Genomic DNA, 27,272 nt, shown 5'->3' on the forward strand with positions numbered 1-27,272 from the left:
ACTGCTGGTATTTCACACACTCATGCATCTACCAGTTTCCCAGAGGCCACAGTAAATGAAAATCAGTCTAATCACTGATACTCATGAATCCCAAATCTGAAACACACTCCAAGGCTATTTGATTGCTGTCCAGTAAATGCCTAAAACTTCTGGCCTAGAAGCGGCACTGGGAACAATGACAGGGTTTTGGAAGTTGGTATTTTTTTAAAAAATGCTGTTTGTTTAATCCCTTATTTAAAACTATATTATGCAGGGACTTCCCTGGTGGTCCAGTGGTTAAGACTTCGCCTTCCAATGCAGGGGGTGTGGGTTTGATCCCTGGTCAGGGAGCTAAGATCCCACATGCCTCACAGCCAAGAAAATAAAACAAAAGCAATATTGTAACAAACTGAATAAAGACTTTAAAAATGATCCACATCAAAAAAATTTTTTAAAAAACATGTATCATGCAGACCTCAAATTTGGAATAGATTATATCTCTATTATTTATACATTGCTGTTTCTGGGATAATTAACAAATTCATTGAGCCTCAGTTTCTTCACCAGTCAAACATGAAGTACTCAGATCCCAGGTCTGGTTGTGAAGATTAAAAATAAAGCATAAATCAGTCTCTGGTGCTTAGTAGGTGCTGAAGATATGTTCATCATCATCATCAAATCACCATAATCATCATGTCCCATTAAATGAAACTTTATAAACTTCCCTACTTGGAAGGTGGTGGAGAAGGCCCCTTTCTTAATAGTTTATAAATAGCATAAACCTGGAAAAGCATTTGGGTGTTATTTAACTCCCATCACTCTAACAGAGGCAGGGATATTTTTCTCATTTTTAAAAGATCCAGTTCATGACAGACTTTATGGGGTGAGTCATAAGAATTTATAAAATAGGCTATAAATACAACCCTTTAGTAAGATCAGAGGTAAGAATGTCATAATATTACGAGATTACACAATGGGAGGAACTTGGGGAAAACAATGACTTAGTTTAAAATTCAGTTTAAAGTCTATCTCAACTATTTCAAGAAGCCTCTTGCTCCCTTTGTAGACATTTCACACATTTTATTGCCTAACAGACTTTATAGTAAAGGCTGCCAAGAGCCTCTGCTAAACTGTTCAAAAATCCAGACTTAACATAGTCAACAAGCATGCATTAGACACCAAACATATACCAAGCACAGTGCTAGATGTCTTTTTCTTTCTTGCATCCTTCTCTCCTTGGTTTCTTGTAGAATGAATAAAAGAAAAATCACTCTTACACAGGTGTAACTTAGTTGTGTTATTAATCTCTCTGTACCTTTGTTACCTAATCTGTAAAATGGGAATTATAATAGGTTTTGTGAGATTTAAACAAGGTAATACCTATAAAGCACTTATTGCAGTGTCTGGCATGTAATAAGTGCTCAGGAAATATCTATTGAAAATTTTTAATGTTGTCATTACTTATCTGGAAACAATAGGTTTCTACTGACAATTCCCAGGCCCCTCTTCAGTGGTAAGCCAGCATTCCTTTTACTCCTTGCTTCTTTGCCCCTAAACCAGTTCATCTGGGTTCTCATATCAGTGGACGCAAACACAAGGAGGATATCACTTTAAGTGATAAAATAAGGCTGAGGAAACGGAGCATGTGCGGAGGCTCATACCTGCACCTCTAGCACCATTCTAGTGTTCATTTTTCTACCAACTTTTCTGACCAAAATCTCCATCCCATAAACTGACCATTCAAGTTCAAAGCATTGTTGGACACATTCACTTTTGTATTCATATTGAATACTATATGAGCTTTTGTTATCATAGTTAAAATTAATTACATTTTTATATAAGTTTGAAATGAATTACATAAAGATTACCCATATTTTAAAAAACTGCACCCCACATGCCACTTTTAGGAATGCTCTCAGAAGATGCATGCTTCCCACCGACAGCTACACCACTCCATCACTAGCTGCAAAGATTCAAGTTGCTTTCCTCTGGCCCTCTAAGCTGCCACCATCCACTCCACTATCTCAATTTCTCCCCACTCCTCCTCCTCATCCCACTATGTGATACAGCCACATCACTAGCAATAAAAGTCAATACTCAATTACAAGACTCGATATAGGCTCTTTCCTTAAAAGCCAATTGACAGAGAATAATTTCAAAGAAAGGCAGAGTGGGTTAAAAATAGCAAACCTGAAGTACCAACTTAAATTTTAGAATCCAGTGTACCAAGCAAGTTCTCCAGATGTCATGATTTTACATAGATGTCCCAGAAGTAGACACTAAGCCATTCACTCTGTTTTCTGGGATTCCTAGCGTCTGTCTGAATAGCAACAGATAAGAGTGCAAGAAACAGAGAAACCAGAAAACCTTCAGTCTAATCTCACCTGTGGGATCTCATTAAAACAATGTAACTAGTCATAATCTCATAGGCCCATCTATAAATTGGAGACAGTATCTATTTCACAGCATGGTTCTTTGCAGTAAATGAGTTGTACATGACTCAGATACAATAAATTAATTGGTTAATTAATAGTCAAGTCTTCAAACCCAGAATGACTGTGAAAATGAATAACTAGAAATAGAAAGATATAAATAAAAACAACCATTCACATCCTTCAGTAGTTTCCCAAGTGACACTAGAAAAATGTTGCAAACTTATTTGTAGTGTTTGTCTATACCAGTCATCACCCTTTTCAAAATATCTGCTACCATGAATATCTTCATAAAGCATACACTCTGAGCTGAAGAGATGAGAGTCTGTACTGGGTTTCCTCTCTCAACACTCATCCACAAGGGGCCTTCTGGACCTGGCCCGAGTCTTCACAGATCTTCTCTTCCTTAAGGTTGTCCCTCCTATTATTCTACAGGTAAACATTTGTGGGACTTTTGCTCTTTAAAGACAGGAAGAGATTGTTTGATTTATATATCATAACATCACAGTTGGAATTTTGTACTGCAGTTACTCAACAACTCACAATAGGAAAGATGCACAAACATTTACTGAGCATGGCTTGTTATTATGTATGAAACATGGTGGTAAAGAAATATGAGAAAAAAGAGTAGACAGGATAAGAAAGTAAAACAAAAAAAAAGAATAAAGAATGCATTTGGTTCCTACTATATCTACTGAAAATTTAAATGTCTTCTAATTTATATCTTAAAAGTCATAGGGGGCTTCCCTGCTGGTGCAGTGGTTAAGAATCTGCCTGCCAATGTAGGGGATGTGGGTTCAAACCCTGGTCCGGGAAGATCCCACATGCCATGGAGCAACTAAGCCCGTGCACCACATCTACTGAGCCTATGAGCCACAACTACTGAAGCCCACGTGCCACAACTACTGAAGCCCGCATGCCTAGAGCCCGTGCTCCGCAATAAGAGAAGCCACCGCAATGAGAAGCCCGTACACTGCAACGAAGAGTAGCCCCCACTCGCTGCAACTAGAGAGAGCCCGCGCACAGCAACAAAGACCCAACGCAGCAGCCATAAATAAACAAACAAACAAATAAATAAAATCTATTTTAAAAAGTTAATTCTACATTTTAAAAAAGTCATAGGATTTGTATCTCCAGTACTGAAGTCTCCATTCTAATTTCTTAAATATGCATCTGTTGGATATGCTATTCCTTTGCAGATTTACTTAAGATGCATTAGACAAAAGACCTCATTGGAAAAGAGCAGAATATACTTTGGAGAGTCATCTTCCTGCCACAGTAAGAAGAAACTTCTTATTAACACAGTGTGGAGTGGTATTTGAAAAAACACGGCCCTTGGGTCATGTTAACGTCAACTCTAATGATGGACGTTTTGGAAATAGACATTCTTATTCTAAAACAACGGATATGTTTTAGAAACTGCATCACCCTTGATAACCAATATTCACAGATTCCCTATTTAAACTTTCCCATTTTATTCCAACAAACATCCTGGTTTTCTTCAATGCTAGTGTTCCTCTAACCTACGGTAGTATGTCTTAGAAATAAATCCTAAAGACTTCATCATTTTACTTTGTGGAGGTAAGGCTATGGATGCAAGGAAATGCCTACCTAGATGCTAAGCACTTTGGAGATCTAATTTAACTTACTGCACTCTGACCATGAACACAAACTTTGCCACCAGTTCACTCAATCGAGAGTAGTTTGCAGAGGTCAGAAGTTAACATAAGATGTCACTGGTGCAGTGGTTGAGAATAGGTCAGAATGGACAACTGGATATTACTGTGTTGGAAAATAGCACCCTTTCTGTATTGCTGCTACTGTTTATATTAAATTACAACTTCTACCTGAGTCATATGTTTACTCAATTATCACAGCCCAATTATTTACATTTCATACCAACATTTGGCACAAAATCCCATCTCTTGTGTGTATGTGTGTGTACATAAGACAGATTTTATTGTCAGCATACAAATATTATATGTACTTACACATTCATTCATTCATTTATTCATTTAAAGCATCTCCTAGTCCCTCTTTCCAATCTCACCCCCATACTACGTACCTACATAGACCCTCTGTCCCTGCTGAATTTCTCTTTCTTGCTTGCAATAAAGAACATCAGACAGTGATGTTCTAATATCAAGAATACTTTAAGGATTTTCAGAACCAAGCTCCCATTATCAAGGAGTCTTTTTCACTCCCAATGACTTCGGTGCCACATTGGAGGGGTGCAGATTAAAGTCTGGAGTGTACACAGAAGATACACTGATTATCTTAATAATCAGATAAAGATAAATAACAAGTTTCTTTTAAAAACGTTATTCTGGACTATATTATTTCTAACACAATATTTGTGAAACCCCTGATGATTTTTCAAGAGAAAGACCCTTTCCTAACTTCTCTGCTAGGCCAATTTACACATCCATCCTTAGTTTCTTCAACTGAAAAATGAGAACAATAAGATTGCCTTCTTTTAAAGTTTAAGGTAAATCCCAAATTAGGTAATGCACTGTAAATTTCCTTTTGCTTTTTAAAAGTGGCTTTATATGGAGTATTTATCATTATTTGTAGAAGATACTCTGCCAAATATCTAGGTATTTTTACAACAGTAACAAAATATTTGAAAGATTCTACTATTTGGTGTCCATGTGGAGAGACGTAATGCTGTAATATGACCTGCTGTTTTCACCCAAAGGATGAAACAGATTCATCCACCACAGTCATCCTCAGATACTTTAATTTATTTAGGGTCATATATAGAAATCTCAGATTCCAAATCTGTTGGTTCAAATAACATCCCATTTTCTGAGTGTGTGTTTTGTTTTATAGTTTGTTCCACTCATGCCTTGAAAAGATAGCATCATAAAGCCAGAATCTCATGTGTAAATTTCTGCAGCCACAGAACCAAAAATAGATTTTTCTACAGTGAGTCCCAGATAAAATTTGATTCATGATTAATTCTTTAATATTTACATAATATCTTTGGAGAAATTCTGATTTTCTCCCTGAGTCATCAAAATAATCATTCATAATTGAGAACTCTAAATATGATATGATGGTGAAAAAATTGAATGCAGTTTTACATTTAAGAGATTAAATGTAAAATTTTAATTTTTATTTAATTTCAATAAAGGCTTGGTGACTGCTTCTTTGGGTCAAGTATGATGCTTAATGCTTGAACAAAGCCTCCTCTCTCAGACACACTGGCTATGACTTTCTCATTATTTACAATGAAAAGTAGCAAGCTCTGTAATAAAGTAATGCTTACATTGCAGTGAGTACGGGTCCCCAGATGTGCCTGTGAAAGGGAAGGTGTGGTCAGAGATGATACCAAGAGGCATCTGTTTGGGGACAGGAAAAATGAGTAGCATTTTTCCAGGCAGAATATGTAGGGAGAGCATCCTCAGCAGGAAGAAATGCATGGAGAAAATCTTGAGTTTGGGTTTGTTTAGGAAAGTAGACAATTAAAGGACCAGACTAGGTGTGGTGAGAGCAAAGTTCTGACAGATGAGCAACCTATCATTTCCTCCCCATCCTTTCTTTCATTTTGCCTCTTCCATCCTTCTTTCCTTCACTCTTTATGGAATATCTCTCATGTACAAGGCATTGTGTTAGTTGCCAAGACAGACATGGCCTTGCTTGCTCTCATGTAACTGAGTCTGTATCTGAAGACAATGAAAGGAAATAAGATTTTTTAAAGCTTATGGTGATGTATTCATGAAGAAGAAAAGAAAAGGGATGAGATGTGTAGAATATTATTAAAATATGCCTATCAAAAGAAACAGCAAATATGAAAAGTCTGAGTTAGGAAGATATTCAGTATGTTTGAAGACTTTAACAGAGGATAGTATTGTTGAAGTTCAAGATTCAGTGGAGGGAGGGCATCAGGAGTACATCAGGAAGGACCTTGGAAACTGTGCTGAGGAATTAATTTTTTCACTTGTAGGAGATGGGGAGCCACTTGAAAAAAATACAGCAGGAGAGTGATATGACCTAAACCACAGCCAGATTTCACAGAACTTTCTGTGATGTAGAAATGTGCTCTGTGCTGTCCAAGATGGTAACCACTAGCTGTATGTGGCTATTTAGCCCTTGAAATCTAGCTAGTGTGATTGAGGGATTGAAATTTTTATTGTATTTAATTTAAATTCATTTTATTTGCATTCAAAGAGCCACATGTGGCTAGTGGCTGCTGTATCAGCAGAGATCTAAACTGAGTTAGAGATCACTTTGGCACCTGTGTGGATATCAAATGGCGGGAGATGGGCAAATGGGGCTCTTCATAACTGCTCACATGAGAGATGATGGTGTTCGAGCTTAGGAACTAAAATAAACAGGACATGATGATTATTTGGATGTGGGAAGTAAAGGACATTAAGGAATCTTGAAGAAACACCCTTATGGAAGGCTCATAACCTCTTCTATTAATCTACATTGCTTTCAAATTAGACATCGATTCTCTTTTGGCTTCTTTTAACCATATTTATCTAATTAATCACCAAATACACCAAATTGGTCAAAAAATTTACATAAAGATTAGCAAACTATAATTAACTCTTTCCAGAAATGCAATCTGGAATTTATAGGAGCTATGTGATATTTCTCTCGGGTGTGTGCTTTTTATGATGGGAGATTAGGAGTTATGAGGATAAACTCTTTCACACCCATGATGACCTTGACCCTCACTGTTCACCCTCAAGTGACAGGAATCCCAACCAACTCCCATGAATCTCTGTAGGCTCACAGTGACTTAAGGATGTCAGGGGAAATCTAGCAGTGAAGAGTATCCTTTAACTGCCTTAGATATCTTTTGGGGGCTGTCAATCATGCCAATAATGACTTTTCTCTATAAGAAAGGATATTCAAAGTTGAATGCTACATGGACAATAAAACAGAGATGGTGTGAGACAGAAAAACACATCATTGTGTAGCAGTATGGGCCGTAGGACCATATACAGAATTAAGATTTAATAATATATTCAGTGCATTTATTGTGGCCTTCCTCATTTTCAGCCTCTCTGCTAAGTCCTGTATATTAATTTCTTAGTTAATCCTCTCTTTAAATTACTTGTGTAGCCCACAAAAAATGTCATGACTCTCAGTGTTTGTAGTTGTAAAATGAAGATAATACACATTTTTTTCCCAGTCATGAAGTTAGTGAGATAATAAATATAATATCCTGGCCACAGTATCTGACACTTAATAAATTCTTAGTCAGTGTTGAATAGCTATCAGAAAGGTGGTATTTGATTATACGTTTGTCCCATTTTTGTCAAAACCATTTATCATATGGAAAAATAAGTGTTTACGGAAAACATGCACATGAAGAAATAATAAAAGAGGAGTGCACAGCTATATTGAAGCAAGTTTTTTGAAAATGTCATAAAGTTATATACACTTAGAAATTTTAATTGGACATTCAGGCTCAGTAAATGCAAAAGACATACGGTAAGTGCTGAGAATTAAGAGGTAAACAGGTGTGGCCTGTTAACTCTTAAGAACTAGAAATGCATTTATATTGAAATAGTTTGTTTGCTTGTCTATCACAACAGAAATAACACAAGCACACCATTTCAGTATTCAACCAGATATAATCCTTCTAGGGGGACCAAAGTATTTAAGTTGACCATCCCAAACTTGACTTGGATCCTGAGGCCCATTTGTAGGCACTTCAACTAAGCCTATTCCATTCCCCAGCAAACTGACTTCAAACACACAGGAGAGAGCTAATAAACGTTTGATAGATGGATGGAAATGGCATTTCTCCATTTTTAACACATTCTCTTCTTAAATATGCAATATTATGTTTTCCTCTGCAACACTAAGTCAAATCTAATTGTCCTTTATCAAAAGTAAGGTTGTATAACATATTGTGTCAAATCGGAATATAGAAATATAAGGAAAAATAAAGGTCTGGTTGAAATGACTCCCATAAATATTTGAACATACGAGTATCAACCTCCCTTTGTTGGGATGCAAAATAGGGGATTTATTTTGCCTTATGAGTGTAATAATGTTAGATAACACTGCTCAGCCTATACAATCAGCTTTGCTTCTCTCAGAATATAAACATTATTATTAAGTTTTGTACCCTAGAGGGAACAGAGACTTCACCAATCAGAAATAAATAAATAAATAAATAAATACATTTAAAATCCCACATCAGCCCTTTAATTTCTTTCCTCTTTCAAGCTTCTTATGCTATTTTTCCATCTTAGATTACTTGTTTTAAAATAGTTGATCAATACATGCAGTTTGATAATTTTTTAAACACCTTTATTGGAGTATAATTGCTTTACAATGTTGTGTTAGTTTCTGCTGTATAACAGAGAAAATCAGCTTTATGTATACATATATCCCCATATCGCCTCCTTCTTGTGTCTCCCTCCCACCCTCCCTATCCCACCCCTCTAGGTGGTCACAAAGCACTGAGCTGATCTCCCTGTGCTATGTGGCTGCTTCCCACTAGCTATCTATTTTACATCTATCTATTTTATCTATTTTACATTTATATCCATGCCACTCTCTCACTTCATCCCAGCTTACCTTTCCCCCTCCCTGTGTCCTCAAGTCCATTCTCTACATCTGCATCTTTATTCCTGTCCTGCCCCTAGGTTCATCAAAACCTTTTTTTTTTTTTAGGCTCCATATATATGTGTTACCATACGGTATTTCTTTTTTTCTTTCTGACGTACTCCACACTGTATGACAAACTCTAGGTCCATCCACATCACTACAAATAACTCAATTTCGTTTCTTTTTATGGCTGAGTAATATTCCATTGTATATATGTGCCACATCTTGTTTATCCATTCATCTGTCAATGTCCTGGTATTGTAAATAGAGCTGCAACGAACACTATGGTACATGACTCCTTTTGAATTATGATTTTTTCAGGGTATATGCCCAGTAGTGGGATTGCTGGGTCATACGGTAGTTCTATTATTAGTTTTTAAGAAACCTCCATAGTGTTCTCCATAGTGGCTGTATGAATTTAATTCCCACCAACAGTGCAAGAGGATTCCCTTTACTCCACACCCTCTCCACCATTTATGGTTTGTAGATTTTCTGATGATGGCCATTCTGACCAGAGTGAGATGATACCTCATTGTAGTTTTGATTTGCACTTCTCTAATGATTAGTGATGTTGAGTATTCTTTCATGTGTTTGTTGGCAATCTGTATATCTTCTTTGGAGAAATGTCTATTTAGGTCTTCTGCCCATTTTTGGATTGGGTTGTTTGTTTTTTTGATATTGAGCTACATGAGCTGCTTACATATTTTGGAGATTAATCCTTTGTCAGTTGCTTCATTTGCAAATATTTTCTCCCATTCTGAGGGTTGTCTTTTCGTCTGTTTATGGTTTCCTTGCTGTGCAAAAGCTTTGAAGTTTCATTAGGTTCCATTTGTTTATTTTTGTTTTTATTTCCATTACTCTAGGAGGTGGGTCAAAAAGGATCTTGCTGTGATTTATGTCATAGAGTGTTCTTCCTATGTTTTCCTGTAAGAGTTTTATAGTGTCTGGCCTTCCATTTCGGTCTTTAATCCATTTTGACTTTATTTTTGTGTATGATGTTAAGAAGCATTCTAATTTCATTCTTTTACATGTAGCTGTCCAGTTTTCCCAGCACCACTTATTGCAGAGGCTTTCTTGTCTCCATTGTATATTCTTGCCTCCTTTATCAAAGATAAGGTGACCATATGTGTGTGGGTTTATCTCTGGGTTTTCTATCCTTTCCATTGATCTATAGTTCTGTTTCTGTGCCAGTACCATACTGTCTTGATTACTGTAGCTTTGTAGTATAGTCTGAAGTCTCGGAGCCTGATTCCTCCAGCTCCATTTTTCTTTCTCAACATTGCTTTGGCTATTCGGGGTCTTTTCTATTTCCATACAATTTGTGAAATTTTTTGTTCTAGCTCTGTGAAAAATGTCAGTGGTAGTTTGATAGGGATTGCACTGAATCTCTAGATTGCTTTGGGTAGTACAGTAATTTTCACAATGTTGACTCATCCAATCCAAGAACATGGTATATCTCTCCATCTGTCTATATTGTCTTTAATTTCTTTCATCAGTGGCTTACAGTTTTCTGAGTACAGGTCTTTTACCTCCTTAGGTAGGTTTATTCCTAGGTATTTTATTCTTTGTTGCAATGGTAAATGGGAATGTTTCCTTAATTTCTCCTTCTAATTTTTCATCATTAGTGTATAGGAGTGAAACATATTTCTATGCATTAATTTTGTATCCTGCTACTTTACCAAATTCATTGATTAGCTCTAGTAGTTTTCTGGTAGCATCTTTAGGATTAGCTGTGTATAGTGTCATCTGCAAACAGTGACAGCTTTACTTCTTCTTTTCCAATGTGGATTCCTTTTATTTCTTTTTCTTCTCTGATTGCTGTGGCTAAAACTTCCAAAACTATGTTGAATAATAGTGGTAACAGTGGGCATCCTTGTCTTGATCCTGCCTCAGCTCTTCTCCATTGAGAATGATGTTGGCTCTGGGTTTGTCATATGTGGCCTGTATTATGTTGAGGTAAGTTCCCTCTATGCCTACTTTCTGGAGAGTTTTTATCATAAATGGGTGCTGAATTGTGTCAAAAGATTTTGCTGCATCTATTGAGATTATCATATGGTTTTTATCCTTCAATTTGTTAATACAGTGTATCACATTGATTGATTTGCATGTATTGAAGAATCCTTGCATTCCTGGGATAAACCCCACTTGATCATGGTGTATGATCCTTTTAATGTGCTGTTGGATTCCGTTTGCTAGTATTTTGTTTAGGATTTTTGCATCTATGTTCATCAGTGATATTGGTCTGTAGTTTTCTTTTTTTGTGACATCTTTGACTGGTTTTGGTATCAGGGTGATGGTGGCCTCGTAGAATGAGTTTGGGAGTGTTCCTCCCTCTGCTATATTTTGGAACAGTTTGAGAAGGGTAGGTGTTAGCTGTAATCTAAATGTTTGATAGAATTCACCTGTGAAGCCATCTGGTCCTGGGCTTTTGTTTGTTGGAAGATTTTTAATCACTGTTTCAATTTCAGTGCTTGTGATTGGTCTATGTATATTTTCTATTTCTTCCTGGTTCAGTCTCGGAAGGTTGTGCTTTTCCAAGAATTTGTCCATTTCTTCCAGGTTGTCCATTTTACTGGCATAGAGTTGCTTGTAGTAAGCTCTTTTGATTCTTCGTATTTCTGCAGGGTGAGTTGTTACTTCTCCTTTTTCATTTCTAATTCTGTTGATTTGAGTCTTCTCCTTTTTCTTCTTGATGAGTCTGGCTAATGGTTTATCAATTTTGTTTACCTTCTCAAAAAACCAGCTTTTCGTTTTCTTGATCTTTGCTATTGTTTTCTTCATTTCCTTTTCATTTATTTCTGATCTGATCTTTATGATTTCTTTCCTTCTGCTAACTTTGGGTTTTTTCGGTTCTTCTTTCTCTAATTGTTTTAGGTGTAAGATTAGTTTGTTCATTTGAGATTTTTCTTGTTTCTTGAAGTAGGATTGTATTGCTATAAACTTCGCTCTTAGAACTGCTTTTGCTGCACCCCATAGGTTTTGGGTCATCGTGTTTTCATTGTCATTTGTTTCTAGGTATTTTTTGATTTCCTGTTTGATTTATTCAGTGATATCTTGGTTATTTAGTAGCTTATTATTTAGCCTCCGTTTGTTTTTATTTGTTTTTAAGTTTTTTTCCCCGTAATTGCTATCTAGTCTCATAGCATTGTGTTCAGAAAAGATACTTGATACAATTTCAGTTTTCTTAAATTTACCAATGCTTAATTTGTGAACCAAGATAAGATCCTGGAGAATGTTCCATGAGCAGTTGAAAAGAAAGTATATTCTGTTGTTTTTGGATGGAGTGTCGTATAAATATGAATTAAGTCCATCTTGTTTAATGTGTCATTTAAAGCTTGTGTTTCCTCATTTATTTTCATTTTGGATGACCTGTCCATTGGTGAAAGTGGGGTGTTAAAGTCCCCTACTATTTTGTGTTACTGTTGATTTCCCCTTTTACCGCTGTTAGCATTTCCCTTATGTAGTGAGGTTCTCCTATGTTGTGTGCATAAATATTTACAATTGTTATATCTTCTTCTTGGATTGATCCTTGATCATTATGTAGTGTCCTTCTTTGTCTCTTGTAATAGTCTTTATTTTAAAGTCTATTTTGTCTGATATGAGAATTGCTACTCCAGCTTTCTTTTGATTTCCATTTGCATGGAATATCATTTTCCATCTTTCAGTCTGTATGTGTCGCTAGGTCTGAAATGGGTCTCTTGTAGACAGCATATATATGGTCTTGTTTTTGTATCTATTCAGCCAGTCTATGTCTTTTGGTTGGAGCATTTAATCCATTTACATTTAAGGTAATTATCAATATGTATATTCCTATTACCATTTTCTTAATTGTTTTGGGTTTGTTTTTGTAGTAGGTCTTTTCCTTCTCTTGTGTTTCCTGCCCAAAGATGCTCCTTTAGCATTTGTTGTAAAGGTGGTTTGGTGATGCTGAATTCTGTTAACTTTTGCTTGTCTGTACAGGTTTTAATTGCTCCATAGAATCTGAATGAGATCCTTGCTGGATAGAGTAATCTTGCTTGTAGGTTTTTCCCCTTTCACCACTGAAATATGTCCTGCCACTCCCTTCTGGCTTGCAGAGTTTCTGCTGAAAGATCAGCTGTTAACCTTACGGGGGTTCCCTTGTATGTCATTTGTTGCTTTTCCCTTGCTGGTTTTAATATTTTTTTCTTTTTATTTAATTTTTGATAGCTTGATTAATATGTGCCTTGGCGTGTTTCTCCTCGTATATGTCCTGTATGGGACTCTCTGCAGTTCCTTGACTTGATTGACTATTTCCTTTACAATGTTAGGGACGTTTTCAACTGTAATCTCTTCGAATGTTTTCCCAGACCCTTTCTTTTTCTTTTTTCTTCTGGGACCCCTATAATTTGAGCATTGGTTCATTTAATGTTGTCCCAGAGGTCTCTGAGACTGTCCTCAATTCTTCTCATTCTTTTTTCTTTATTCTGCTCTGCGGTAGCTATTTCCACTATTTTGTCTTCCAGGTCACTTATCCATTCTCCTTCCTCATTTATTCTGGTATTGATTCCTTCTAGACAATTTTTCATTTCATTTATTGTGTTGTTCATCCTTGTTTGTTTGCTCTTTAGTTCTTCTAGGTCCTTCTTAAACATTTCTTGTATTTTCTCTATTCTATTTCCAAGATTTTGGATCATCTTTACTATCATTACTATGAATTCTTTTTCAGGTAGACTGCCTATTTCCTCTTCATTTGTTTGGTCTGGTGGGTTTTTACCTTGCTCCTTCATTTGTTGCTTATTTTTCTGTCTTCCCATTTTGCTTAACTTACTGTCTTTGGGGTCTCATCTTCTCAGGCTGCACGTTCATAGTTCCCGTTGTTTTTGGTGTCTGCCCCCAGTGGGTAAGGTTGGTTCAGTGGCTTGTGTAGATTTCCTGGTGGAGGGCACTGGTGCCTGTGTTCTGGTGGGTGGGGCTGGATCTTGTCTTTCTGGTGGGCAGGGCTGCATCCAGTGTTGTGTTTCGGGATGTCTGTGAACTTAGTATATTTTAGGCTGCATCTCTGCTGATGTGTGGGGTTGTGTTCCTACCTTGCTAGTTGTTTGGCATGGGGCATCCGACACTGGAGCTTGGTGGCTGTTGGGTGGAGCTGGGTCTTAGCATTGAGATGGAGAATGCTGGGAGAGCTCTCGCTGATTGATATTACACGGGTCTCGGTGGTCTCTGGTGGTCCAGTGTCCTGAACTTGGCTCTCCCACCTCAGAGGTTCAGGCCTGACACCAGGCCCAAGCACCAAGACCCTGTCAGCCACGTATTTTGGGCAGCTGTCCCGTCATGGAGTTGCCTGAGGGCCGGGCATCCTGTCGGGGGCTCCTCTCCTTGGGTCCCGGAGATGCCTGAGGGGTGGCCTCCTGTCAGGGGCTTCCCAGTCAGGTGCAGTCACCTGAGGGCCAGGCGTTGGGTCTGAGTCATGCAGCGCGCTGGGCGCTAGCCTTCTCTGCTCCAGGGCACAGCACTGGGGGGTTCGGCCAGCGTCTGAGACCCAAGTTACAGCTTCCATCAGGTTTATATCTGAGCCCCAGGTTTACGACTTCAAGATTCTCCAAACTTTTTTTCTTTTTATCTGTGCTCAGTCTACTTCCACTTGCTCATAGGGGGACTGAATTCAGAGGCCTCTCCTCCTGCACTTCAGACCAGAGTTTCTCATCAGTTTGATAATTTTTGATTACTGTTAGTCAGGTTTACCATACCACACTGGTTAATGTTTCAGCTAAATAAATTTGCCGCTTTAGCATTTGCATCTAAAAATGTAGTACAAATATATATTTGCCTAAGAGAAGACACTGTAGTTTGGAGGTAACATGTGCGTTTGGAGCTAGATGACTAGCAGCGTGAAGTTGGGCAAATTACTCCACCAGTAAAGAGGTTCCGTGCACTTATCCGTGATGGACATACTCGGGGCAGATGTCCCTTTAAGGAAGGATGCCAGAGCTGTAGGATGAGCGGGCAGGGGAGACCCTCTAGACAGCAGGTCCTTAGAATCTGCCTCTTTTGCAGAAATTGTCCTCTCCAGGAGTTACCTGGAGATTAAGTCAGCAGAGGGATAAAGGCCCTACCATTCTGGCAGGACACAGGACTCCTCTGATGATCAATACTCATCCCACTGGGTTGGGCCAAGGCTTTGCTGGGATCGCACTGCAGTTTTACTGTTCCCTAAGTCTGCCTGCTTCTGTCCCCTTCCAGTCACAGGTGCTGCCCTCTAACAAACAGCTTGCACTTCAAACTCTATCTACTTCCCAGGAAAACAACCTGCAACCAATGTGTTTAATGGGGATAAGAATACAGGTAATTCATAGAGTTCATGTAATACAGTGTAAATGAGACATATGTGAAGGGCACTGTGCTAAAACACTAAATAGGCATGACTGAAGATCCACAAAAAACTTCTGGTATTACTCATTACTCATCTACTCTTGTACTGGAGAATGCATGTTAGAGTTTGTTGAACATACTCCAGCAAGTCTGTTCCAAGTGAAATTCTATTTCATGCCACTTCATGCTTTCAGAGAGAGAAATGCTACTGTGCAAGTCAGAGGTTTTGCCAAGGCACTGAAGTGCAGAGGCTAGAGTCTGGCTAAGGCAATCATCAGCCTCAGTTCTAAAAACCCTGTATCGTAGTCATCACTGAGGCCCGGAGAACGGAAGGAGCAGGTAGAAAAATAGGGTATTATGAGAAATTCATGCAAGAAACAAATATATTCCCCAGTCCAAGAGAGTGAGCATCTCAGTCTTTTTCAGGATGTCCTTTCACAGTGTGTATGGCAGTTATGGTGATTTTCCCCAAAGCTACACTAAATGAAGCCAGATTTTTCTGGCTGACTCAATCTAAGTGCACACTGTCAGGTGCCCCATGAGAACTAACGTCCCAAGGGTTCTAAGGCAAGTGTGAGGGACATCAACCCCATCATATACAGCTGGACTCTAATAAAAGAATTTCTTTGACTGCTCAAAGTTTAAAAAATATTTTTAAAATCTTACCTTTAGGGAGTTTGCTAGACAGAATAAGATCCTGGAATTATGTGAGAACCAACTATTCAAATTACTGATGAAAATCCATGCTCTTACCAGTCTATGGTAGAAGATGACAAACTCTTTGGTAAAGTAAATATCTTAGGCTTTTCAGGTCATACTGTCTCTGTCACAACTATTCCAATGCAGAGTGGCTGTGTTCCAATAAAACTTTATTTTTAAAAAATGTGGGAGGCCAGATTCTGTATGCAGGCTATAGTTTGCTGACTTCTGGCCTCATGCAATAGACTTAAAGTATTCACTAGTCATGGGTCCTCCCTTAAGTAGGTTCTATGGAAAGGAAAAGGGGGCAACGTATATTCGACTACACAAATAGGAATAAGTGTCATGATGTTTGCAATGCTCTGCAATGCTTGATGTATTGGAATCTAGAGTACAGACCAGCACAGAAGCCTGAAATGTCCTTTATGTCAAATGTTTCAGATTCTCTGAAAAATTACAGGAAGTTCAAAGACTAAATCTCTCCTTCTTAAAGAGTGCAAAGGGGCTTCCCTGGTGGCGCAGTGGTTGAGAGTCCACCTGCCGATGCAGGGGACATAGGTTCGTGCCCCGGTCCGGGAAGATCCTACATGCTGCGGAGCAGCTGGGCCCGTGAGCCATGGCCGCTGAGCCTGCGCATCCGGAGCCTGTGCTCTGCAACGGGAGAGGCCACAACAGTGAGAGGCCCACGAACGGCAAAAAAAAAAAAAGAGTGCAAAGCCCCTGAGCCAAGTAACTCATCTATGAAATCCTGGTGTAAAGAAACTTGAGTTCAAATTGATCTGGCTGCCCTGTCTTTAGTCCCAGTGATGTTCCTTAGAGCCCAGTTAGGGAGATGCTGCTCTTGGAGAAGGGCAGTGTATATTCTAGTTTCCAAATTTAACAGGAATAAATGCACTTTTATATTATAAAAACTATTTTGCTGTGGCAAATTTATAGGAACATACAATGTTGAGCCAACTGCAAGGAAAGATGTTGTTTAGAGCCACTAATAATGAAATAAAGCCCTTAGTTATGAATCAGTTATATATTTCACTGAACTCCAACTGTTTTCTTTCTCACTGTTTAATTTCATTCTAGCTTTTGTTATTATGCCTAAAGAAACCATTTTAACATTTTCTCCCATGCACTTCGAGTATCAAAAATTCCATCTACAAGTTTTCAACTTTTGCCTCTAATTGCTCTACTGGTTGCTCTAACTGCTTTAATAAATAATATTATCTGAGTTCTGCTAGTCCCAGAATTCTAAAGTCCCTGCATCACATATTATTTATTATTCCTTTAAGGGAAAAAAGGAGTCTTTTTTCTACCCAAAGCTTCTCTTTATAGTGAGAGAGAAAGAGGAGGGAGGAAGGGAGAGAGGGAATAAAAAATGAGAGAAAATTATATACATATAGTCCACCCTCCAGATTAATACTAGGTTCTCTAGAGTGTGAGATATTTCCACTTTAACATCACTGGATATCTGTGGTTGCTTCTATTGCAATTCCTTAGAGAACTAGGAAAGCTCTTCTTCTATGTGACCCTAAAGTTCCATAATCTAGTTTTGTTTATCATTTTCAGATATCCTTAAAGGTTAGTTAGATAAATGTGAAAGACTTGAATTTAACATGGCTATTTAACCAGCCTCCTTACTATAGAACAAGGTCCATGAGGGCAGAGGATCTGTCTTTATAGAAATTCCTTAGGAAACCATAGATTAGATATAGATATAAATATATAGATATGGATATAGACAAGTCATATGTGCCATAGAATGTAATATATAGTATATATAACACGTTTTATATATATATAGTGTAATGTGAATGAATGGCCATGTGACTAAATGAATATATGACTTAATTAATATTAATCACTATTAGCTGAATTAGCAGTACACTGAGTGTTTTGGGAAAATGACTTGGAAAAGCTGGTACTGTTGAATTGGGAGACAATCAAATTTTAACTGGCTAAGAGTGTGCAGGAACTAAGTGACCAAGTTTTACTTGTTTTAAAAAGACTTAGTCCATGTACTAGACCCTTGTACGCTGTTGGTAGGAATGCAAAGTGGTGCAGCAGCTATGGAAAACAGTATGAAATTTCCTAAAAAAATTTAAATAGAACTACCATATAATTCAGCAATCTCACTTCAGGGCATTTATTCAAACTAATTGAAATCATATTAGCACTCCTACATTCATTGCAGCATTATTCACAATAGCCAAGATGTGGAAACAACCAAAATGTCCATCGACAGATGAATGGATAAAGAAAATGTGGTATATAGACAGAATGGAGTATTATTCAGCCTTAAAAAGAAGAAAATTCTGTGATGGGCGGCAACATCGATGAGCCTGGAGGACATTTTGCTAAGTACAAGAAACCAGTCACAGAAGGATGTTATAGCATGATTCCACTTATATGAGGTATCTAAAATAGTCAGCCATGGAAGCATAGAATGGTGGTTGCCAGGGGCTGGGAGAAGGGAGGAATGAGAAGTTGCTAGTCAATGGCTATAAAGTTTCAGTTACGCAAGACAAATAAGTTTTAGGGATGTGCTGTATAACATTGTGCTTGCAGTTAACAGTACTGTGCTGTACACTTAAAAATCTGTTAAAAGGGTAGATCTCATGTAAAGTGTTCTTATCACAATTAAAAACAACAACAACAAAAAGACAAGGTCTCTTGGGAGTTATTGCAAGATTGAGGAGAGAGTCAATCGATACACAGGTTATTCGCCAAACAACTGCCAGCTTTTCTACAGTATGAAACATTTCCACTGTAGCATCACTGGACATCAGGAGTATAAGAAGTGTTTTCAGGAAAAGAGCTCATTAACAGCAAGCCTGGTAACTGAGGCGAATTATAAAAATGCCAGAATACAAGTAGGAAAAACAAGAAAAAGCAGTGTCTTGTGTTAAGTGGGCACTTACATTCAAGAGAGGAATTAGGGCACGGAGCACTGTGGCCGCCATGGTCATGTGTCAGCCTGCTTCGCCTGCTGAATGGCCATCATTCCCACTTTTAATTTAAGCAGCTCATGTAGTCTCACTCACGGAGAATGCTTTGCAAAAAATAAATAGGAAGCAACTATCTAAAAAAACAGTCACATGCCACTCAAAGCCATGGTGAAATCAAATATACACTTGACATGACTTTACTGAGAGGAAAAAAATGAGCCGTAGCAGGTTTACATGAAAGCACTGACCTGTATTTAACACCTACTCTGTGCTAGGAACTTTTACCTTAAGGATAAACAATTTGCTCCCTCAAATGCCATTTCAGAGTGTCTATCACAAAGTACCGACTCAGTAAACATTAGCTGTCATCATCCTACACACCTCATGCAAAGTACCAGAACGTAGCAAAGCATGCACAGACATAGTCGTCAGTGGTAAGAAGAAACCCGGGTTTAAACCCTGGCCCCACACCCCCTGCCATGTCAACATGCACAGGAAGCATCTTTTCAGAGTCTCAGTCTCCTTCTCCATAACGCTGGAATCATACTGACTACTTCACAGGTGTCTTTTGTGAGAACTAAGTGAAATGATACATAATAGAAACTTAGCAGAATGTCTGACTCATCAAATAACAATAACGTTGTTTTTCCCTTTACCTCCCTAATCACAATTTGGTTCACAACCGATAGTAACAAACCCATACAAAGGGGCTAGACTGATGAGAAAGGAACACTCCACCCATACTCTGGTTAACTCCACAGACCTGATATATGTGTGCTCCTTTTTCCTGGTATGCATCCTGGACTGAATGAGACTATTTAAAGAATGAATAGTTTATTATTTCAATTAAATTGGTCTGCTAATTCAATGCAGTCTTTTTTTATAATAGCCAAGATATGGAAACAACCTAAGTGTCCATCTACGGATGAACGGATAAAGAAGATGTCACACAAACATGTACACGCACACAACGGAATATTAGTCACAAAAAAAGAATGAAATCCTGCCATTTGTGAAAACACAGACAGACCTTGAAGGTATTATGATTAGTGAAATAAGTCAGAGAAAGACAAATACTGTATGATTTTACTCATATGTGTCATCTGAGACAAACTAATGAACAAACAAAATAAAATAAAAACAAATTCATAAATACAGAGAATAGATTAGTAGCTACCAAGAAGGGAACAGGGTTGAGGTGGTGAAATGGATGCAAGGGATCTGCTGTATGGTGATGGACGGTGACTAGACTTGTGGTGGTGCTCTCTCTGCAGTGTATGCAGATGTTGAACTATAATGCTGTACACCTGAAAATTATATAATTAAAAATAAACACAGAAAAGAAGATTTTGAGGAAAAAAAAATTGGTCCTGCTAAGCCATCACAATACGTAGAGACACAGTTTGAGTCAGAGATCACAGGGAAAGAAAGGGAGTGTGACAAAGGAACAGAAAGCAGGCATTGCACTGCCAGAAAAAAAAAAAAAAACTGCACCACAGTTCCATTCTTGACTATTTGTATGACAGGGGGCAAGTTAGTCTTTTCATCCTCCATTTTCTCATCTGTCATAAATGAGTATACATATTATCTCATAAAGGTGTTAGGAAATGAACTGAATACATTTAGCACATCTCTGCCACATAGTAAGCAGTCACTAGTAACAATATTCATCACAGTAGCAAGGGCAAATTAGACTAAATGATGTTAATTAGACTATTTAGCATGTAACTGTTAAATAAAAAATAACAGGTAGTTCTGCATTCTTCTTGAGTAGAAGAATCTTTGCTAAAATGAGTACTAGGATTTTATTTTTATTTTATTTTATTATTTTTATTTATTTATTTATTTATTTAGAGCAGAGAAAGGTTTATTGCAAGGTGAAATGAGTACTAGGTTTTTAATTTGCATTTAAAATATGAAATTTATGGTAGCTTTATTAGTTGGTAGCGTTAATAGCTCCAAAGATGATATTATCCCAGAATACACATGAGGAAGCTGAGTCTCAAAGAATTCCAAGAGACCAGCTGTCTGACTGGAAGGTAGGAGTGACAGGATTTGAAATGTCGTCTCTGCTGTAGTTTCAAGATACGGCATCTTTTAAATAATTTAAACAATCGTATTCTGTATTACTGAGAGGCATACGGTATTGAAGAAAGTAGCACATGCTTAATTAATGTTCCCAGAAGGGAGACGGTAAGACCATGAATTTTGCCTCTGTGTCACTGTCTGTTTGCCCTGATGGGATTATACAGACCTAGATATAGATACAGATACGTTTATAGACATAGAAATAGGTTCAGTTATAATAATTTTAAAATACATGATATTTTCAGCTTGACAATGTGCTCTCAAAAGAAGTTGAGTCTTAGAGGAAGTTGACCAACCAATTAATGACTGCATGTTTTAACATGGCAGATGCCACAATAAATGCTTATTTCTTGCTGGATGGCAAGGTAAACATTCCCCTAAAAGATGTGTACATTCTTGTTAGCATATAAAATACAACAGCCCTAAAGAGAAAAATCATGCTTTGTTATTTGTTACTTGATAGTTCCCTGAATATCTGTGTCCTTTAGTTCTGTTTAAAAAGGTTAAATGGCTCTAAATCTGTCTGCTAGACTTATAAGGAACTATGCACTGCTCTGGCTAGTCAGGAAATTTAATTTTCTACACAAATTAACCAATTGTGCATCGATAGAGGAAAGCTGCTCTCCATAACCCAGTTGGGGGACAGGGGTTGGGGGAGGGACAACTGCAAAAGTGCATAACAGATACTGAAAAATGCAGTTGGTGATTCTTACATTCTAGATTCATTCCTATGGAGCCAGTCCACCTCCAGTCAGAACGGTGTGGGGCTCACTTTCTGAATAATGCATCAAAACCCTGTTGTAAATGATTTGAAACAGTAATCGCCCCTTCTTTGGGTGGAACCATATATGCCAAGGAACTAGCACTTGCCTGACATCTATCAGAGCTAGAGTATGCCTGTGTCATCAAATGGTACATTATCTGTCCATCTCTTCCTGGTAACACAGCCCCAGATCCCCTTTAGTTCGCCTGGAAACAAAATGCTTCCAAGTTGGGCAGTTGTTGCTAAGCAGCCTCAAGCTTCTTCTTCACCTGCCTTTTATGCCACTGACAATTATAAAAAATAACAATAGCAATAACAATAACAATCAACTACAGTGATAATCATCACTTGATTCCCTGTGAGCTGGAATGATTATCAGTATATCTCCATTTTTACATCAGTCAATGGATAGATTATAAAATGGGCAAAAACATGTGGGGAGCTATGAACCTGGATGTTTACTCACTTCTAACCAATTTGAGGTTAGTATTGGTATCAAAAGTTACTCAAACTTCATCTCTGATGAAAAACATGTTTCTGCACAGGAAGTCTGTTCCCGCTGGTACTATAGATTCCATGTTTGGGGTGTACATGGGATTGCCCTGATATCTGAATCCCCATTTGCCCTGAGGGTCCTCAGCTTGGCATGCTCCTGGCCCCCTATGGGTTCTTTGCTGACAAGAGTAGAAATCTTGACAAGTCAAATGCTAAACTGACCACATGGCTGGTCTCTCAGACCAATCTTGTTTACTTCCTTCATATTCTCTCTCATGCTTGAAGATGTGAAGAAAGTGGCAATTACTCTGTTCTGTGTTCTTTCAGAAGAAATGGAGTAACAATGGAAAACGGGGCAGATTCATTCATTCAACAAGTACCACTGTCTCTATTTATATTAGAATTTCAGTATAAAGCCATTTCACAACTTCACTATTTAGTCAAAAAATGGATGCCTATGTAAATTTACTTTTCTGGATACTTCCTGCCCTTGTATTCAATACTTGTCCCTCTGATAGATACGATTTTCTTAGCCAAATAGAGGCCATTCTGTGTGTCCACAACTTGTTGAGTTCCTTTAGAACAGGGAATGGGCCACTGACCATTCCTCAAATCCCCTTCTTAGAGGTTGAGCTCTTTTGAAGAAAGGATTTTTTTTTAGATCCTTATGAGATACACTCTATTATCCTGAATTTAGAAATGACTTGTGTTAAAAACAACTTTTCTAGACCTGAAAATAATTCTTTTTTTGCCCAAACTCAAATTATTTGCAGTACTGATTATTCTGCTGGGTTTCACCTCCAGCCTTTTTCAGCACCCTTGGGAGTATTGGGAGTTTAATACATAAAAAAGAAGTGAATAAGTAAAGCTTTCATAAAGCTCACTTGTCTAGAGTTTCCCTGAATAAAGTAATTAGAAAGGTATCTGCCGTAGGTCCCTGTAACTTAGAAATTGAATGACTTGGATATAAGCTGACATCTAACTCATAAATTAACTGGACAATTCTTTAAAACTGTATTCTTCCGTCTAGTTTTCTCTCTCTTTTTCAACAAACATTTCTAAAGCAATATTTGAAATCCACACTCAAACACATCATTAACTAACACTTCACCCTTGAAGACCAGTGGACAAGTTATAGATTTTCAGTGTTCTTTCAGAAGAAAGCTATTTAGCTTGAGCATCTACTGTCATTTGGGTGACTGGCAAAAGAGAAAAGATGTACACAGTTCAACAACAAGAAAAACCCAGAACTGAGCCTATCTCTAAAAAAAGGAAGAAAAACTTTAACAAAGGATTATATTTCTCATCCTGGGAAAAATTTTGAGCAGGGAAAGTGTAAACAAAAGATATTTTTGAAATGGCAGAGAAAGGTTTTGTCTAAAAGGCACCGATCCAAACATGCTGACCTATAAGAAATGCCCATAAAGTGATAAAAAGATAATTTCAAAGCCAAACACCAAACACAGAAATAAAAGAGGGGGCCTCTTAATGTGTTGAGACAGTGACCTCATGCCTCTAAATTCTTATACATAATTCACTGTAACTGTCAAAGGAGAAAGAAAGAAAAAAAAAACAGCAATACTTTTCTAATGCTAGAAAAAAAAAGCACAAACAAGCAAAAATAATATCATATAAAAGATCCACCCAAATGCACTGCAAAATATATTCGATTTTGGCTTTTTCATTGAGCTCTCTGAAAGGTTAATAGCTTTCTTCATCTTGATATTCCTGGCTCTGGGCATTGTATGCAGCTCTTCGCAGGTGTGTGCAACACACACACACAAGCGCAGTACATGTTGACCAAAATTCCTTGGTCATGTGAACACAGTCTCAAAGGCAGCCACACAGACTGCATATGTAATTACATTTTGTACTGATTTGCTTGTCATGCACTATAACCAGTTTTACTTTCAAAAGAGAAATACCTTATAGGACTGGACGTGATGTCGGGGTCACGAGCAGTCACTTGCCCAATCATGGAGTTGAGAGCAGCATTTTCATGAACTTCGAGGAGGTAAGTTGGTGAAGAGAAGACTGGAGGCTCATCTGCATCTTCGACAACAATTTTGACTGTCGCCGTGTCTTTAAAGGGCCCCCTACTGCTGAAACGCGGGTCAGTGTGGACATTGGCTGCCTCTACCTTCAGTGTATAGGATTTTTTGGTCTCAAAATCCAGAGGCTGTTAAGAAATGACAAAGATGAATATTTCTCACTAATGACCATAGCAGCGAGAACAAATGAGTATAATGCTGATGGATGATCGTTATGTGCATTTAAGCCCATTTGTGAGCCTTAATGGGATCACTCTCCATTCCCCCAGATTCAACCTGTAAATTTTACAGGCATTTATTGATATCTGTTTATTATACAAGCTCAATGAATCTAATCTCCTACTGTTTTGTTTTGTTTTGCTCATTTCACTTGGAATTCACAAAATATTCACAGTCATGAATTGTGCCATCAAAATTTCACTTCAGAGTCATAATAAAATTTTACTAGTGAAGGCATGATCTGCATACCAATCAGCCAGTTAATCGGGCCTCTGCTCGTCAGAGATAAGGCAGCATCGAACATAATCTCTATCTGGGAAGAATATTTTATCATTTCTGCAACAGTGTGTGAAATGTAAAGAACTAGAAATAATCATTGTTTAGTCCATGGAGACATTATAAAGCACAATTTAGCACTAATCCCAACAAAGAGTGTTTTCTTATTTCACTTCCAGAGCATCACTGCTTTACTGATCATGTGGCTAAAATGAGGCTTATTATTTTTTAGGGCATTCTTAGAAGGTCTCTATTATATGAGTTCTGTGCTGTGAAGCAGGTGGGCATATAAAGAAATATGTATAGAGACACATATCTACCTGTGTTTATATTTAGGATAGATAGATGATAGATAGATAAATAGATAGATAGATAGACAGACAGGTAGGTAACTAGGTCTGGTGGTGACTTCCACCAACCAGTTAAAAGCAATTTGAAATTACCTCATTGTACCATTACTGAAGATATTTCTGACCTATTAATGCCTCTTTCCTTAAAAGCCCCAGAGACTTAACTTAATGACCTATGTAAATAGAGGCAGGTAAAAGAACACAGTCCCCTTAAACAACCAGAAGGCCATCTGCATCAGAACCCTCACAGTCCAATTTTCTCAGCAACACATAATACTTCAGATGTCAAGGATGTAATTCTGTCAAGGTTCAAAGAGACAATTTATTTTCGCATGGCAATTCTTATAGGAAAATGAACTTTACATCTGCGGTGCAAGTTAAAAAAAAATAAGCTGGAACACAAGCTAGCATTAGTGAACTCTTTCAGAACTCCTATACAAGCTTAAATATATATCCTTATTTCAAAATTTTATGTTGATACTTATATTTGAATTTCATTCTAATTGGACTTAGATTTTTTTGATATATTTTCTAATAAACAAGGCAGATACTCAATCCCCTGTCTATTCCAAAATTACTAAACACAAGTACCCGTGTGTACATGAATAGGCAATTCAACATCAACATTTTCACAATTTGCTAATCACCCCTACTGTAACAATTTTGTTATCTCAAATTCTTTACAAATGCTGTTAAACTTAAGAGATTATATTCTGTTTAATTCTTTGTCCAACATAATGACAATCTACCCAAACACATCCTGGTGTCCATGGGATTTTGTCAGACAAAAAAGCGGACCCATGAATTGCAGGAAAATGACTCCTTACAGATTGTTCTCTAGAGTAAAATACATAGGTTTTTTGGTGTCAAGATGTGTAGTATATGCTTCCAAGTTTATGAATAATGGTGAATAAAAATACAGCAAACAGCTAATTGCTTCAGTTTATAAAAGCACCTTATGGTAACAAAGAATAGCAGTTAATAATAACAACAAAAATGACATTAGGAATCATTAGCCAAGGAAAATGTGTCTCTGGGTTAGTCAATAATTGACTCAAGTATAATTATACTGTACTCTATTTCACATATGAGTTTTTAAATACTTTGCAACTCTTAATACTGAGCTCCATCCAGGTTTAAAGTGAGTGTTACTCAGCAGAGTTAAAACAGATGCAGCCATTTTCTTTTCAAAATTGATTTTTAAAATTGATTTTGTATATAAAACTATATCCAGAAAATTCCAGGTTCTCACTTTCAATACCTCCCCAAAAGGGGATTTTAAGAGCAAACTAAAACAACATTTTAAGAGCATGACCATTGGAAGCACATCCCTGTGTAACATGACAGAGAGAGTCAGATAGTAAGCTTGGAGTCATGTCATTGTAATGCTGATCAAGACAGAGGGCAAAATTATTGGCTCCTGACAGTGTGACCTATTATCTATCTTCTAATTCATGAATCAGCAAATCCATTTTAAAATTAATTTGTACTACTTCATGGCAAGCATATAAAGAACAATGCTGAACAAAATACTCATGATGAAGATAAAAGGGTATTTTTCTTTGCAAATGCCCATGTCTGTAAAATACTGAACTGTGTTCTACACGTTTTTTAATGAATGTAGTTGTCACAATGAGAAATAAATATGGAAAATGTACAGAATTTTTCACATTTACCACACACACACAAATGATCATGAGCAAAAGCAGTCACAGATTGCAATATGGAGAGACATACCATGCTCCTGGACTGGAAGAAGCAATATTGTGAAAATGACTATACTACCCAAAGCAATCTACAGGTTCAATGCAATCCCTAACAAATTACCAGACACTTTTCACAGAATTAGAGCAAAAAATTATACAATTTGTATGGAAACACAAAAGACCCTGAATAGCCAAAGCAATCTTGAGGTAAAAAAAAAAAAGAGCCAGAAGAATCAGATTTCCAACTTCAGGCTATACTACAAAGCTGCAGTAATCAAGACAGTATGGTACTGGCACAAAAACAGAAATATAGATCAATGGAACAGGATAGAAAGCCCAGAGGTAAACCCACGTACATATGGTTAC

The 27,272-nt window shown here is 37.5% G+C and overlaps 1 protein-coding gene across 3 annotated transcripts in view; it reads right to left on the reverse strand.

Moving 5' to 3' along the window:
• CDH8 (cadherin 8) overlaps positions 1-27,272 on the reverse strand; it is a 358,644-nt gene that overhangs the window by 120,018 nt on the left and 211,354 nt on the right. For all 3 annotated transcript variants that reach the window (XM_060083245.1, XM_060083246.1, XM_060083247.1), the window contains exon 6: positions 24,230-24,483. In XM_060083245.1, the coding sequence (XP_059939228.1) occupies positions 24,230-24,483 (254 nt within the window). The remainder of the gene's footprint in view (positions 1-24,229; positions 24,484-27,272) is intronic.

Source organism: Mesoplodon densirostris, chromosome 19 (assembly GCF_025265405.1).
Source record: "Mesoplodon densirostris isolate mMesDen1 chromosome 19, mMesDen1 primary haplotype, whole genome shotgun sequence".
NCBI classification, from domain to species: Eukaryota; Metazoa; Chordata; class Mammalia; order Artiodactyla; family Ziphiidae; genus Mesoplodon; species Mesoplodon densirostris.